Source organism: Melospiza georgiana, chromosome 10, assembly GCF_028018845.1.
Source record: "Melospiza georgiana isolate bMelGeo1 chromosome 10, bMelGeo1.pri, whole genome shotgun sequence".
Taxonomy (NCBI): Eukaryota; Metazoa; Chordata; class Aves; order Passeriformes; family Passerellidae; genus Melospiza; species Melospiza georgiana.
In genome coordinates this window covers 17,152,375-17,165,571 of record NC_080439.1, presented here as the reverse complement: position 1 = coordinate 17,165,571, position 13,197 = coordinate 17,152,375, and the positions used below count along the sequence as shown (strand labels likewise).

Here is a 13,197-nt window from a genome sequence, read left to right as displayed (position 1 = left end):
CTCACCCCAGCTCACCTGGGGAAGTGTTTTGCCTGTGCTACACTGGATGGAATTTAGTTTTGTGAGGTTGGGTGTTGGCTTTAGGATCAAGCTCTTCACTGATTTCCTCCTTTTGGCAGAAAATGCAAATCAAATGCAGAGTCAGGGGGCACTTTCTGCCCACATACAGCACAGAAAGGCTCCCAGAACCTTATGCAAACCAACAACTTCAAAATCAGATCTTGTCAAGGAATGATTTACCTTCAGCTAATTCTTAAAATCACAGACATCTCAAATCTTCCATGATTTTTGGAACAAACTGAGAGACCAATTGTTCTCATAAGTTGCACATTGTCAGCATCTCTTTTCCTTTATATTCTCAAGACCAAAAATCCCATACTTTGGGATCAGTGGGATATTTGTTAACTTTAGTCTCTTGATTTGTAAATCCTGACTAAAGCTGTGCCAGAATGACTGCCATTTCCCCAGATCACACCTAACTGTAGTGACATACCAGGAAATTCAAATTAGTACAATTAAATTTAAGGCATGTGCTTTAATTACCCCTCTCAAGAAAATAATTAACACTTGACAAAAATCACAGAATCAATATCTGTGTGATGTGAATGAATATGTCCTTTAGACAAGGGCATCTGTCATTCTGATCTCTTCCTCTGTTTTTCCAAAAGCCTCCTCATACAGGGCAGAGCAGAAGAGGGTAAAGTGACAATCAATTATTTACCTGGGCTGCTACACTGGATATCCAAAAATAGAATATTTGAGTCCTTGTGCAGACAACAAGGCTGGAACATGGAGAATGATCCACAGATCTGCAGTGGTCAGTCAGTAAATCATCTCCTATTACAACTAAGTCAGTGGCTGAGTTCCTATTAATTTGTATTTCAGGGAGGGTGTGAGGAAAACTAACTCTTCTATCTCATCAGAACGCTCGTATACAACCCTATAAGCTGGATTTGTTTTTCATTCTTGCTGTGGAGTGTCCAGGAGCTTTAGCAGAGGTTGTTTGGTGTTGCTGGATGTCAGAAAGCGGTTTAAGAATGCAGTAGGTTTGAGGCACCTCTTTATTCACCTGTGTTAGCCTCAGACACTTAAAATTATCTGTGTAAAATCACTGTGCTCTTGCCTTTCCTAATGGAAGTAATACTTGGGTGGATGCTGAGGCTAAGGAATGCAGGTATTTGGGGTTCTCTTATTAAATACTGCTTCCAGAAAAAAATTAAGTAGGAAACCTAAAAATAAATCTATCAAATTCAATTTATTTCTCTAGAAATCAGTATTTGTAGCTAAAGCTCAAATTTGTCTTTGTGGGGCAGCTGTGAGAAACAGCAACTCCACTGGAGTTTAGTTGCTTTGCAGAGTTACCATTACACAGCTAATGTTTGCTCTTAGGCTGGTTTATCTGATTTATCCAGATTTATCTGAAACACTATACTTTGTCTAAAAGTCCCAAACCTAAGCTGATATTATGTCACAGCTATTTTGTCTATAAAACTAAGGAATTCCAAATCTCAAGTAAAGCTCACTTTTTTTAAAAAGAAATCTTGCTCTTTCACTTGAGCTAGAGAACACTAAGATTTGAATATTAAACTTATTTGTGTCCCATGAGTGTTTTTATCACTTTTTGAATATCTAGAGGAATGATTCATCCTTGCAAACAACAGAATCTGTCAGAAGCTAGGAAACAATAAACCATATGCTTTCTGGCAGGGGGTATAACATACCCTGTGTGTGCACAGCAAAGCAGCAGCTTTTAGCTTGTTAGGCTCTGCTTTCACACAGGCACTGGAGAATAACAAGAACCAGCACTAAGGCAGGCTGCAAGTCTGCTTTATGTGTCACATTTGGTTTGCCTGTTGTTTAATCACTCCTGTCCCAGACCAAGCTGCCCTCCTCTCCCAGTGACTTGGCTGAGGTAACCAAGAGCCACCTCGTGTTCTGCTTTCACAGCTCCCTCATTTCATGCCTTTCAGAAAACACCCTGGCAAACTGGCAGGGAATAATACATTGTTAAACAAGGAATCTCAGCAGTCACTGCAACTGTGCATCACTTAGTTTTAGCAGCTCAGGCTTATGCTGCAAAGCAATGCCTTATGGCTGAAGCAGAAATACCTGAGCTGAGGGTGTGCTCAGCATTTCTCTGTGTATCTGTTCTTTGCTAACACCACAAGTAAAGATAAAATCAGTTCCCCCACCATGGGCAACAGGTGTCTTTGAAGCCTGCATTCACACTGATCTAATATCTTGCAAATTCATGTTTAAAATGTTACTGCAGGAATAAAAAGAAAAAAGGAAGATTAAATTTGAAGCACCACCCCTCTGCCTTTATATCAAAGTTGAAAAATCACACCAGACTGAAGAAGTGCTAAACTTATATATAAGTATAAAATTGACATGCTCACATTTGGTGGCATTCTTATCAGTATGGCAGAGAAAATGAAAGGAGTTACAGCCACAGCAGGCTGAGCAGATGAGAATAGAATTGGAAGATGGAGCTGTAGGGATGGGCAAATGTAGCATTTCTTAGAGAAGCCAGAACTTCACCCTGAGCTGTGCTATTGCTGCTCTTTCTGCTGCTACCTTGGATTAATAATTTCCTTTATAAAGAAGGGTTTGAAATATTGAAAATATAGTTGATGATTCAGAAATAAATTTCTATTTAAAAATGCAAAAGGTTGGAAAAAGGAAATTACCTAAATCTATAATTATACAATGCAAAGCTTTGCCAGACATTTCAACTTCTTGATGCAAGGAAGACTTTTATCTGTTAAGACTTGCTATGATGTGTGATTAAAAAGCATAGTTGCCTTTGGGGGGCAAAACCAAAGGAATTAAACTCTGAAGAGGCCCCTCCAGTAAAGGAACAGAAGAGCAAAGAGTTGTCAGGGAGAAGACATTGACATCTTGAGCTCAAGAAACACAAATGCCAGTGATTCAGATGGTTCTGGTTGGCAAAAACTAATAGAAAATGAAAACCCTTAACTGTCAGGAGAAATGCTACCACTCCTTGGAGCATTCCTAACCTGTCAGAATAAAATGCAATTTTATTCTGAAGAAAAATATTGTAATCTTTAATAGTTAATGCTTGCAAAAAGAGGCACAGAAGACAGCTTGACAGTAAAAGATAGCTTCTGTCTCTTTCCAAACTCACTTGATACCTTTTCTCACAATGTTTTCACAGTTGCCATAGATTTTTTCCCCCTCCCACTACAGGACACATAATTCTAAATGAGTCAATTAAAAGGAGTTTCTCTTCTAAAATAATCTCCTGGATTTGAAAAACTAATACTTTCTTTGTTCTCTAATTGAATTTATTTAATTTCATATGAGGGGGGAAAAAGTGTGTCAAACATAATTTGGTGATGAAAGTTTAAAAGACAAAGAAGTCTAAGCCTGTCAAACCTTTTATTATCCCATGCTGTGCTAAAATAATGTACTTTAACTCACACACCTTTTTGGGGACAAGGGTTGATACTTGAAGGGTACTGAGAAGGGACATTCCAGAAGTTTAGAGAAGAGCTGAAGTGACCACAGGAATGGAAAAAGCCCTTTTCAAACTCATCTCTGAGAGCCTCTTTTTATACTAAAAATCAACAGTGTAACACAAAGCTAAAGAAATGAGATCTATTTCTAAAATCAAACTCTGGGTTTTGCCACAAATTGTGTTGTTTGGCCTACCAGCATCACTTCCAACAGAAGATACCTCTGAGGTGTCCAGTGCCAGAGTGTGCTGCCAAAGTTTGATTAAACCAAAGTATTTAGAAATACTCCAAATACTCTAGACTCCCACTTTGGCTACATCAATTATACAGGCAATCATCCTGTTTCACATCTTTCCTGGGCATCTCCTTGGGTATTAATGCAGTTAAAATCAAATTTGAGGCATTAACACCAGAGTGGGAAGATGCTTGATAGAACAGAAATAAGCTTGGCACAAATTCATAGGGACTTAGTTCCTATAAATCTGAATACCTGTATTACAGAAAGGAGAGATCAGAGATAAAAGACAATTAAAGGGACATAAAGCAAGCAGCCATACCCACTTTATTAGATAATTTAATGCAATTTTGAATTGTTGTAACTGTTATTCTTCAGGTAACTAAGTTCCCTTGATGCTACAGAAAAATCTGTTCAAGAGAAAGGGATGAGAAATTAATTAGATCTCAAAGTAGTGGCCAACACTGAAAAAGTAAAAAGAGCTAGTGACAAACATCCAAGTTTGTGAGATAATTTATAATTAAGACATTTTAATGATCACTGCTGGCACTTCTGAAACCTCTTGCAGAATTAGGGTAATACATTTTAAAGTACTAATATCAGTCAGGTTAAAAAAAAGCACCTGTTCTTACCTCTCACTATTAATTCATTAAGCTGTCTGGGAGGTAGGGAGAGAAATAAACAGAAACTGTAGAAGATCTTCAAGAATATTTGATAAACGAGTACTAGCAGTTTCATAATAAAAAAGAAAAATGTTTTTGTCCAAAACCCTATTCACATTTAGTGCTGAAATGTATGTGGTCAAAAATCAGAAAGTTCCTCAGAGACAAAAATGACAGAAATATTTGCACTTCAGAAAATGTGATTATTAACAGTGGCTGAAATTCATAAAGGAACTGAAAAAATTAGGAAAGATTAATTACTGGCTGCAGTAAAGACAACATTCAAAAAAGATTTAAGGATATTAGAAACAAATTGTAGGTAGAGCACTTTCATTTACTAACAAGACTGGCTAAAGATACAGAAGTGTTTTAAGTTGTTAATAAATATTTCTTTTCATCTGGGGGTGGGGGGGAGTATTATTGAGTAGAGTAAAGTGTTGTCCAGTCCACTGCCAAAATGAAGAATATGTCTGGTTACATCTACCAGGATGTTTCTAAACCACCAGGAGTTCAAGGCATCAGAATTGTGGTGCAATTCCAAGAGCCTGCTTGCTCCTGTTAACTTGGAGTTCCAATACTGCAAATTCAGCAGTACTAGAAAAATGTAAATGTGGTGCCAGTATTCCAAGATAGGTGATCGAAGTTGATCCTTGGTGTTAAAAATTGTGGGGTGGTGGCAAAAGTGAAACTAGCAGGAGTGGAACACAGTGAATTACCAGCTGATGTGTTTTATTAAGAATGGATGTTTTCAAACAAATGTGATTATCTACAAACTTGTGATTTGAAAGACTATGCAATGGCACCTATAAGAATGCCAGTTAAGTGGACTAAGAATTGTCTGATACCTCCCAGTATGTCAGAAATTATATTTGGAGGCCTGGTAAAAAAAAAAAAAAAAAAAAAAATTGGCACATTTCCTTTAGTTATCTATGAGTAAATAGACAATTATTGACATTTGTGGCCAATGCAAAGGCTGCCAAGACAGGCAGCTGGAAGGCCAGGATTGCCATTAAGAGCAATCAAGCTACAATTTCTTAAAATAAGGCAGATATTAATAATGCCAGGCTCAATACAGGCACTAAATATCTGCATATAGCTCAGTCTCCCAATTTGAGCTGATCACTAGAGATAGATGCTGCAGTTCAATTCCATACCTCTAACTTGGAATTAGTCCCAGACTTCCCTCCTCTTGTCTTGTGAATTGAGGTTCATGGTGTAAATCTTCTTTTAAAGCTGTTTATTGTGTAATTATTACTATAAAAGCCAATGTTTATTGATGTTCTTAGTTATGGAGCTAATTATTACACCTCTAATTTCACAGCTGAACCTTACTAAATGGGAAGTTATTACTATGATTTACTGTGGAATTAAAATTTTCTACACTTCACCACACCTTTCATTTAATTAAATAAGTGCAGTAAAAAGAAGGGAGTGCAACTTCTTCTGGTGTTTTTTGGTTTTGTTTTTTTTTTTTAAGACAACTGTCAGTTACTGAATGAAACAGTGTTTATTATGTACACATTTCACATTGAACACAAATAGGCTGATCCCAGCTTTGCTAAGCTGATCATTACCTTAAAAGAATGAATAGCATGAACATTTAGTTTAAAAAGTTAAATTGATTAAGTTCAAGAGTAGCTGAAATCGCTGAGAATCAATACTGTAGGAAAAGGAAGCTCCTGTCACAAGCTGATTCTCTTTAGGGGTTGCTTGTTTTCATGAGATTGCTATTTCAGTTTTGTCAGGAAGGACAGAGGGGCAGACAGGGGAGAAGATTCTCTGTAACATTTTCTGTGAACCTGTCAAGTTGTTTCTAAACAGGGATATCATCTTCCCTTTTCAAAGAGTTTGTGCTCAGTTAAATTCCATGTGCAAAGTATGGAGACTGCTGAAAAGCACTGCCAAACCAGGGGTTTCTTCCTTAAATAAGGGACTCTTAAATGTTACATTAGGAGTGAAGATAATTACACCTTCCACTTGACACCTCTCCTTTGAAGGCTCTGATATATAATCCACTGTCAGGATTTCCTAAGCCCTCCTTTATTCTTTTCAGCCTAAGTAAGGCTTTACTCTGGACCCAAACCCCATGATTAACATCACCTCCTGTGATTGTTGTCCTGGTCTCTGGAAGAAAATTGTCACCTCAGATAGTCATGCAAAAGCACAAGATCACTAAAATATTGCACAAAACGCACCCGTTCCTGAATAAAATTTGAAATTAATAATATCTTCCAATATAATAATGCCTCTAGATTTCAGTTCAAGGGAACTGAAACCAATTCAAGTGAACTAAAAATTAACTATTTTTATGAAATTAACTGAAAACATATAATTAAATTTATTGTCCCTTTCTACCTGTGTTTTTATATTTAAAAAATTATTTACCTTCTAATCATACACATCGATACTGATATTTACATTTTATTAGTGGTATGGAATGGTTAAGTCTCAAAAGTTTTATGCTTTTTTTTTTTTTATCATGGAGCACATACAAGTTTGAGGATTGATAATTTGATTGATCACTGATCTTTTCCATCCATATTTGATTATGGATGCCTATGCCATAAAACAAAGATAAAAACCAGAATGCTTTTCTAGGCCAGTAGGATTCACTGTCAAAAAGTTAATTCTGTGCATTTTAAAGCAATGGGGAGCATTTCAGACTTCTGTCTTTAAAACTTTAATTTTGTATGTTTAGTGGCAATAAGTAGGTTCCATTAGTAACTTTTAAGAAAGTGGAAGGCATGGAGTGTCAAATGTATATTGAAATCCTCAAATTCAGTCAGTCAAAAGCCTCTCTTCCTTAAGGCTGCTGTAAGCAGCTCTTCTCCATTTATTACCTAGCTCAGATTACACCAAAGCACAGTGCAAAGGCCAGGGGAACATCACAATTTCACCCATATTTTCTAGCATCTGTACTTTTTTCCCCAGGTGTTGCTAGAGAGGCAAAACCACTCTGACCTTGAGGTCAAATCTCAGGGCATTGAGGTGTTGGCAGAACAGAAGGAGCTCAAATGACCATCACTGCACATATGGACCAAGCAGGACCCCAGCACAGGCATTTCATTCTCCAGAGGGATTTGGAAAAGTGTCAAATATGTGCCCAGCACATCTCTATCTGTTCTCTGCTGCTCATTTGAAGCTAGATTTTATTCCCTGTATTGTTTTTCAATAATCAGTGGAACTATTTTCATCAGTTACACAAGGAGTAAAAATAACTGGCCTAAACCCTACCTTACACTGTGCTGCCTACTCAAGCTTTGTTTAAGATTATGGACACAGACAATACCTCTAAATCTCTCTAAATCAGAGCCCTAGGATAAATCTATTTCTCACTGTACAAATTTGTAATTTGGCACAGGCAATAAAACAGCTTGGTGCAGATGCCTCTAAAAATGTGTGCTATGTGTAATGTCCTGATTTCAAACCTCTGAAGTAACTGGCACTGCTCTTATGAATTATTTCAGTATCCTGAGGTCTCTTTAAGATGTTACAGGGTATCTTTGTTTCACTGAGCAGTTACCTTACTCCATCATCTGCTGGCATCTCTCTCATACATGCTTAATTGACAAATTGTGAACCTTAAAAAAACCCTAAAAATAACAAATAAGCAAACCAACCATTAAAAAAGCAAAACAAAATTCTCCAAGTTACTCTGACTTCCAACCATCTCTGCAGTAAAGGTCTCAAGCTAAGGTTGGTGCAGTGATACTGCATTTACTATGGCACCAGAGTATCAGCCATCTGCATTGATAGCAAGGTTAAATTCCAATGTCAAGACAACTGCAAGGAATCCATGTGCATCTCAGGAGGGTTTCTGAATCACTGGTGAAACAGAAAGTAGTAAATGCTTGCTATTTTTTTAACACAAGCCACAAACTGCTTGTAATATATTGCACATGACAAGGCATAATCCATCCTGTGCACTAAATGTGTGGTGGAGTAATGTCATGGGAATGCAGGGATTTTGAGTGAGCATTGTAAATCTCACAGCATCAGGAATACTGAGCAGCACTAATAGCTAGAAATAACAACTTCCCTGTGTTAGGATTATTTTTGAGGCCCTTTTCCAGTTTCTTGAAATCAGCTGTCATGTTACAACACAGAATATAAAACACTTGCAAACATTTTTCACCCCCCCCCCTTCCAAACAAGAGGCTTTGCTATTGCATGATAGAATTAGAACCAGAAGTATAATTGTATTAAACGTTCTTCTGGTCAACCTGGGCATCCTATTAACAATATTCTAACAAGCCCATTGACAGTCTGCCTAAATAATACTGAGCAAAACAGCACTTTCTCAAAAAAAAAGCAAGGGAAAAAAGCATCAATATGTCTGACACAAGTGTGCACTCAAGTGTCAGAAGACCACTTAGCTCAAGTGTTCTGTTTGGCATCTTGGCAGCACACTGCAGAACAGGGAGACACCTGACAAACTTCCATTAAAGTTCTCTGAATAGCAGAGTTAGGTCAGGCTGCCAGCGCCCCTGTGTCAGTGCCACTGTTCTGGGAAGTGCAGAATGGAGGCATTTCTGCAAGCTGAGTCAGTGCCTCATCTCTCTGAGCAGCACTGCATGACATGTCAATAGAATCACAGCTGCCATCCCTGCGGCCACGCTTTTCTATTCTGGATTTTCTACACTGTTATTTTAGGTAGCAGAATAGATGAGTTGCTGGTGCTGCTCTCTGCCATCAACCTGTATTCTTGCAATGAAGGAATCAGGTCAGCCTGCTTGCTTTCTCTCTTACATGTACAGACACATAGACAGAGGAGATTCTGCATTTAAGGATGTTATTTTTAATTCATGTGCAGCTCACCCTGTATGGAGAAGGAAGAGGGCTGTTATACAACTATCTAAGCATCAGGGTCAGTCTCAAAGATAGCAGCTCTTTGAATCAAAGACATATAAGGCATGTGTCTTCACATGAATGTATAAACAAAAGGTACCTATAAGAAAAAGCTGTAGATAAAGCTAGAAACCAAAAGATAAGGTGTAAGAAGTTGCCTTTTCCAGGTTCTGTTAGCCAAGGAGGATACAGTGGGTGTATAGGCATGTGCATCAGTTCAGTGATTTCCTATGTACCCTGTTGCCATCCCATCAGCAGATTTAATCATTATAAGCAGCCCATGAAACTCAGGGCATGTGCTGTATTATAAATTCCCTTGAAAAGCTGTGAACTCACAAACTACATTAAGCTACTCAGGGCAGCTCACACAAAGACAGCAATCCCATTTTACAATCAGTGAATGCAGACAATGCCTTTTCACTATCACTCCATCATGCTGCAGTATGACAGCACATATAATGACATTAATCCTTAGTCTCTATGCTGAGAAGAGCCAAGAATTCTCCTCAGATTGTAGAGGAATATTTAAGTTCCACAACAACCTCTGCTGTACACTGTAGCTCTTTCTTCCTTACCTTCAGCTGCTTTGATGGTGTAGCCATTCTCTTCATTTGGTGGCACTTCCAGGACCTGCATGACTCTGTCCAGCAAACCATGGATGATCTCAAAGCCTGGGCTTTTGTTGTAATAAATAGCACATAAATGTCTGTAGTTTCTTGCCCCTACATCTGCAGAAGAAGGAAGCAATTATGTTACCTGGGAAACTTTATCACACTTCTAACCAACCTTGCCTTTTGTATCACTTTTCTTCTGTCCTGTGAGGCACTTGTGGCTGAAAGGAGAAATAAGTATGTAAAAGGGTTTCTCTGACAGACTGCAATTTAGCCTGAGGAAATAATGGAATTTCTTTAACCCACTGGACTCTCACAGTCAGAAATGTAAAGAAAGATTTAAAGTACCCTATGCCTTGAGCAGGAAAGAGGGTTCCTATATACAAGGATCTTGTATGCAATGGCAGGTACCAAGTGTAAAGCTAAGTATTGAAATTTATAATAGACAAGCCAAAATGTAAATACCAAGCAGGCATGGAGAAGCTTGTAATGCTGGTAGGAAAGCTAAATATTTATAGAACGTAGCTGTAGAACAACTACAAGCACAAAACAAGCAGCCATAACCTGAAATGAGTGCAATAATGGTAGCATGGTGATCTGTGAAAAGATCTTAATTCACAGAGGTTCCCAAATCACAGCTGATACTTCCTGGGATCATCTTGGACATCCCTGCAACCAAGTGATTATGAAAAATGTGCTGCACTGCACAAACTCAAGACAGTGACATGAGTATCTCCCACTTGGGATAAATCCATGAGTCAAACCCCTGCCTTATGTCTTCTGACATTATTGATTTCAGCAAAATGTTTCCCTTTTTTTTTTAATTTTCAGAGTAAGTATGTATGTAGCATGTTGTTACACTTGTACCCTGAGGCTACCCCACTGCAATGCACACTGTCTGGGATTAGTGGGGCTTTTGAGGCTTTCTTAATCATGGCTTTCAGCATTTGGATCAAGTCAACAGGAACCAAGCTCAGAGAAACAAGAAAAGGATACAGTTTTTCAGGCAGCATACAGTTAAACAGTGAAACTTCTTCACCACAGGATTTTGTGGATGCCAGCAGTTTGCACAGCTCTGAGGAGGCAGATGGGGTCCATAGCTGATAAATCCACTGCTTCTTATTACAAAGAATCACATTTATGCTGGGAAATCCCTGAGCTGTTCCTGGCCACAGAGCAGGGGAGCCCTCTGGCAGCATTACCCACTTCTGCCTCAGAAGCTCTCCTGCTTCTGCCCTGCCAAGCTGGAGGTACAGTCAGGGCATGAATCTACCACATGAGAAATTAGAGATTAAATGAAATTTACATCCTGTTTATTTGCTCCAACTAAACACTTAGTGACAAAAAAATCTGTCAGGAACTAAACAGGAAAACATTTATCGAGTGACCAGAAATAGGTTAAAACACAGGAGCAGAGCCTAAACACAAGATGAAAGCTCAGCCTTTTTGAGACAGAAGTCATTCAAAATTTCTAGGGCAGCTACTCAGTACCACAGCTGCAAGTTCTCTGATCAGTCACTGAAAGCTGAACTTACTGAGGCAGTAAGTCTGCAATTTGTCACTCCATGTTTTTTTCCTGTCATTATAATAATGTGCAGTGTTAAATAATGCTGGAGAATCCAATCTTGAAGTTATAATGGCAAGACAGGAAAGTAAAGGCTACAGGGGGGAAATATCAATAAATGCAGTGTCTGGTTTTGGGTCTGAGCACTCTGGCTGCTCTCTCTCTGTGTCACACGTGTCTCTGTTTCCCAGCTCTAAGATACCAACAAGTACTGCAGTTATAGATGGTCAACAATTTATTTTCATGTTATACTGAGCAACAGAACAGAAAAATATGGTTTTTCCTTCCCTAAGACAGCATGTTCTTTGGACTAGAGGTTCAGTAGAATGGTTTCTTTATTTTGTGAGTAATTATGGTAGCAGATGTTGTGACAATTATCTGAATTTTAATTTCATTACGATTAAGATAGTAATGGTGCCTTCAGACCAGAGTTCTTAACTAAAGCATCAGAAATAAACATACAATATTTTTTATACCTCATGTTTTTAATTTTAGGAATCTTTGGTAAAGGGAAGGGTTTTTTTCCCAAGTGTTATAAAATTTACTCCTTTACAGAGTTCTATCACAACAGAGGAAGTTCATTCACCACAAGTGATAGGGAGGAAAAAAGATACTGGGATTTGTAGGCAAAAGCTGGCAGATGTTAGAAATGCTTCAGTTCTTTATAAGTCACTTAAGAGCTCTCATGTCATGCCATGAAACATTTCTATTTTTCAAGTGAGCTTGCCAAGTATGTCAACCCAAATTATACATAAATATATATATGTGTGTATATATATTTCTGAGACTTCAAAGCACTTCCTGGGGATGCTGCTGAAAAACAATCCAAAGGATGGGCAGCTGCTTAGGAATATGTGAGCCAGAAGAGTGCAGAGCAAGATAAAGCACTGTTGTACACTGCTCCCTTGAAAATTAGAGCTGCTTCAGAAAAATGACCTGGTGATCTGAAAAGGGACACCTGCTCATGCAAACTTGTCTTTTAGCCTCCCAAACTATTTTCTGCAGAAAACCAACACTTCCAGGCAGTTGGAAATATGCTTCAAAAGGTGGCAGCAGCTGTATTCACAGATGATGTAAATTGTGCCAAATGTGTGCTACCATAAGCTTGCCAGATTCTCCAAGATCATTGGTCAGAGATGATTTTTTAATGGATTCATTTCTTTTGTTATAGTGAGAAAAAGGGTATTCTCTCTTAGGCCTGGTGGTAAAAGTGCTGATTTATACCCTAAACTGGTGTAACCATCCTACAGAAGTGATTACCTAGTGCTACAAATTACCCACACAAATGCTGTGCAACATATTCAAAATCAGCACATTTCCTCCTGCCCTGAGAAAAACTATTTTTGCTCAAATTTGGTTCCATTTAGTTATATTAAATCTGTCACAGATTTTGCTAATTTAATACATCAAAACTTTGTCAGGTAAGTCTGAAGAGAAATATGTTCAGTTCACCTTGGTAAGCACAAGTTCTGTGTACTTTATGAAAACCCAGAGTGTTTAAAAGAGCTGGTTCATTCACACCTGGATCACTGCAAGATGTCATTTCAAATACAGTTCATGTCAGTCCTCTTTTGACCCATACTTTTGAAATTATTAATTGGGAATTCTGCATGCCAAAATCATGAAATAATAAAATTAAATTAAGCTAGTCTGATGACATAAGCCTTGTGCAAGAAATCTCATTCCATATGTGAGAGGAGAACCCCACATTTTCAATGTTTGCCTTTCCCCACCACCCCCACCTCCAAACTTTTTATTTGGCAAGGTTAATTTTGGAAGTCAATGTGGGAGAAGACAG

The 13,197-nt window shown here is 38.2% G+C and overlaps 1 protein-coding gene across 1 annotated transcript in view; it reads right to left on the bottom strand.

Moving 5' to 3' along the window:
- FARSB (phenylalanyl-tRNA synthetase subunit beta) overlaps positions 1-13,197 on the bottom strand; it is a 35,006-nt gene that overhangs the window by 4,775 nt on the left and 17,034 nt on the right. Inside the window, exon 16 of the mRNA XM_058031431.1 lies at positions 9,800-9,952. Coding sequence (XP_057887414.1) covers positions 9,800-9,952 — 153 coding nt within the window. The remainder of the gene's footprint in view (positions 1-9,799; positions 9,953-13,197) is intronic.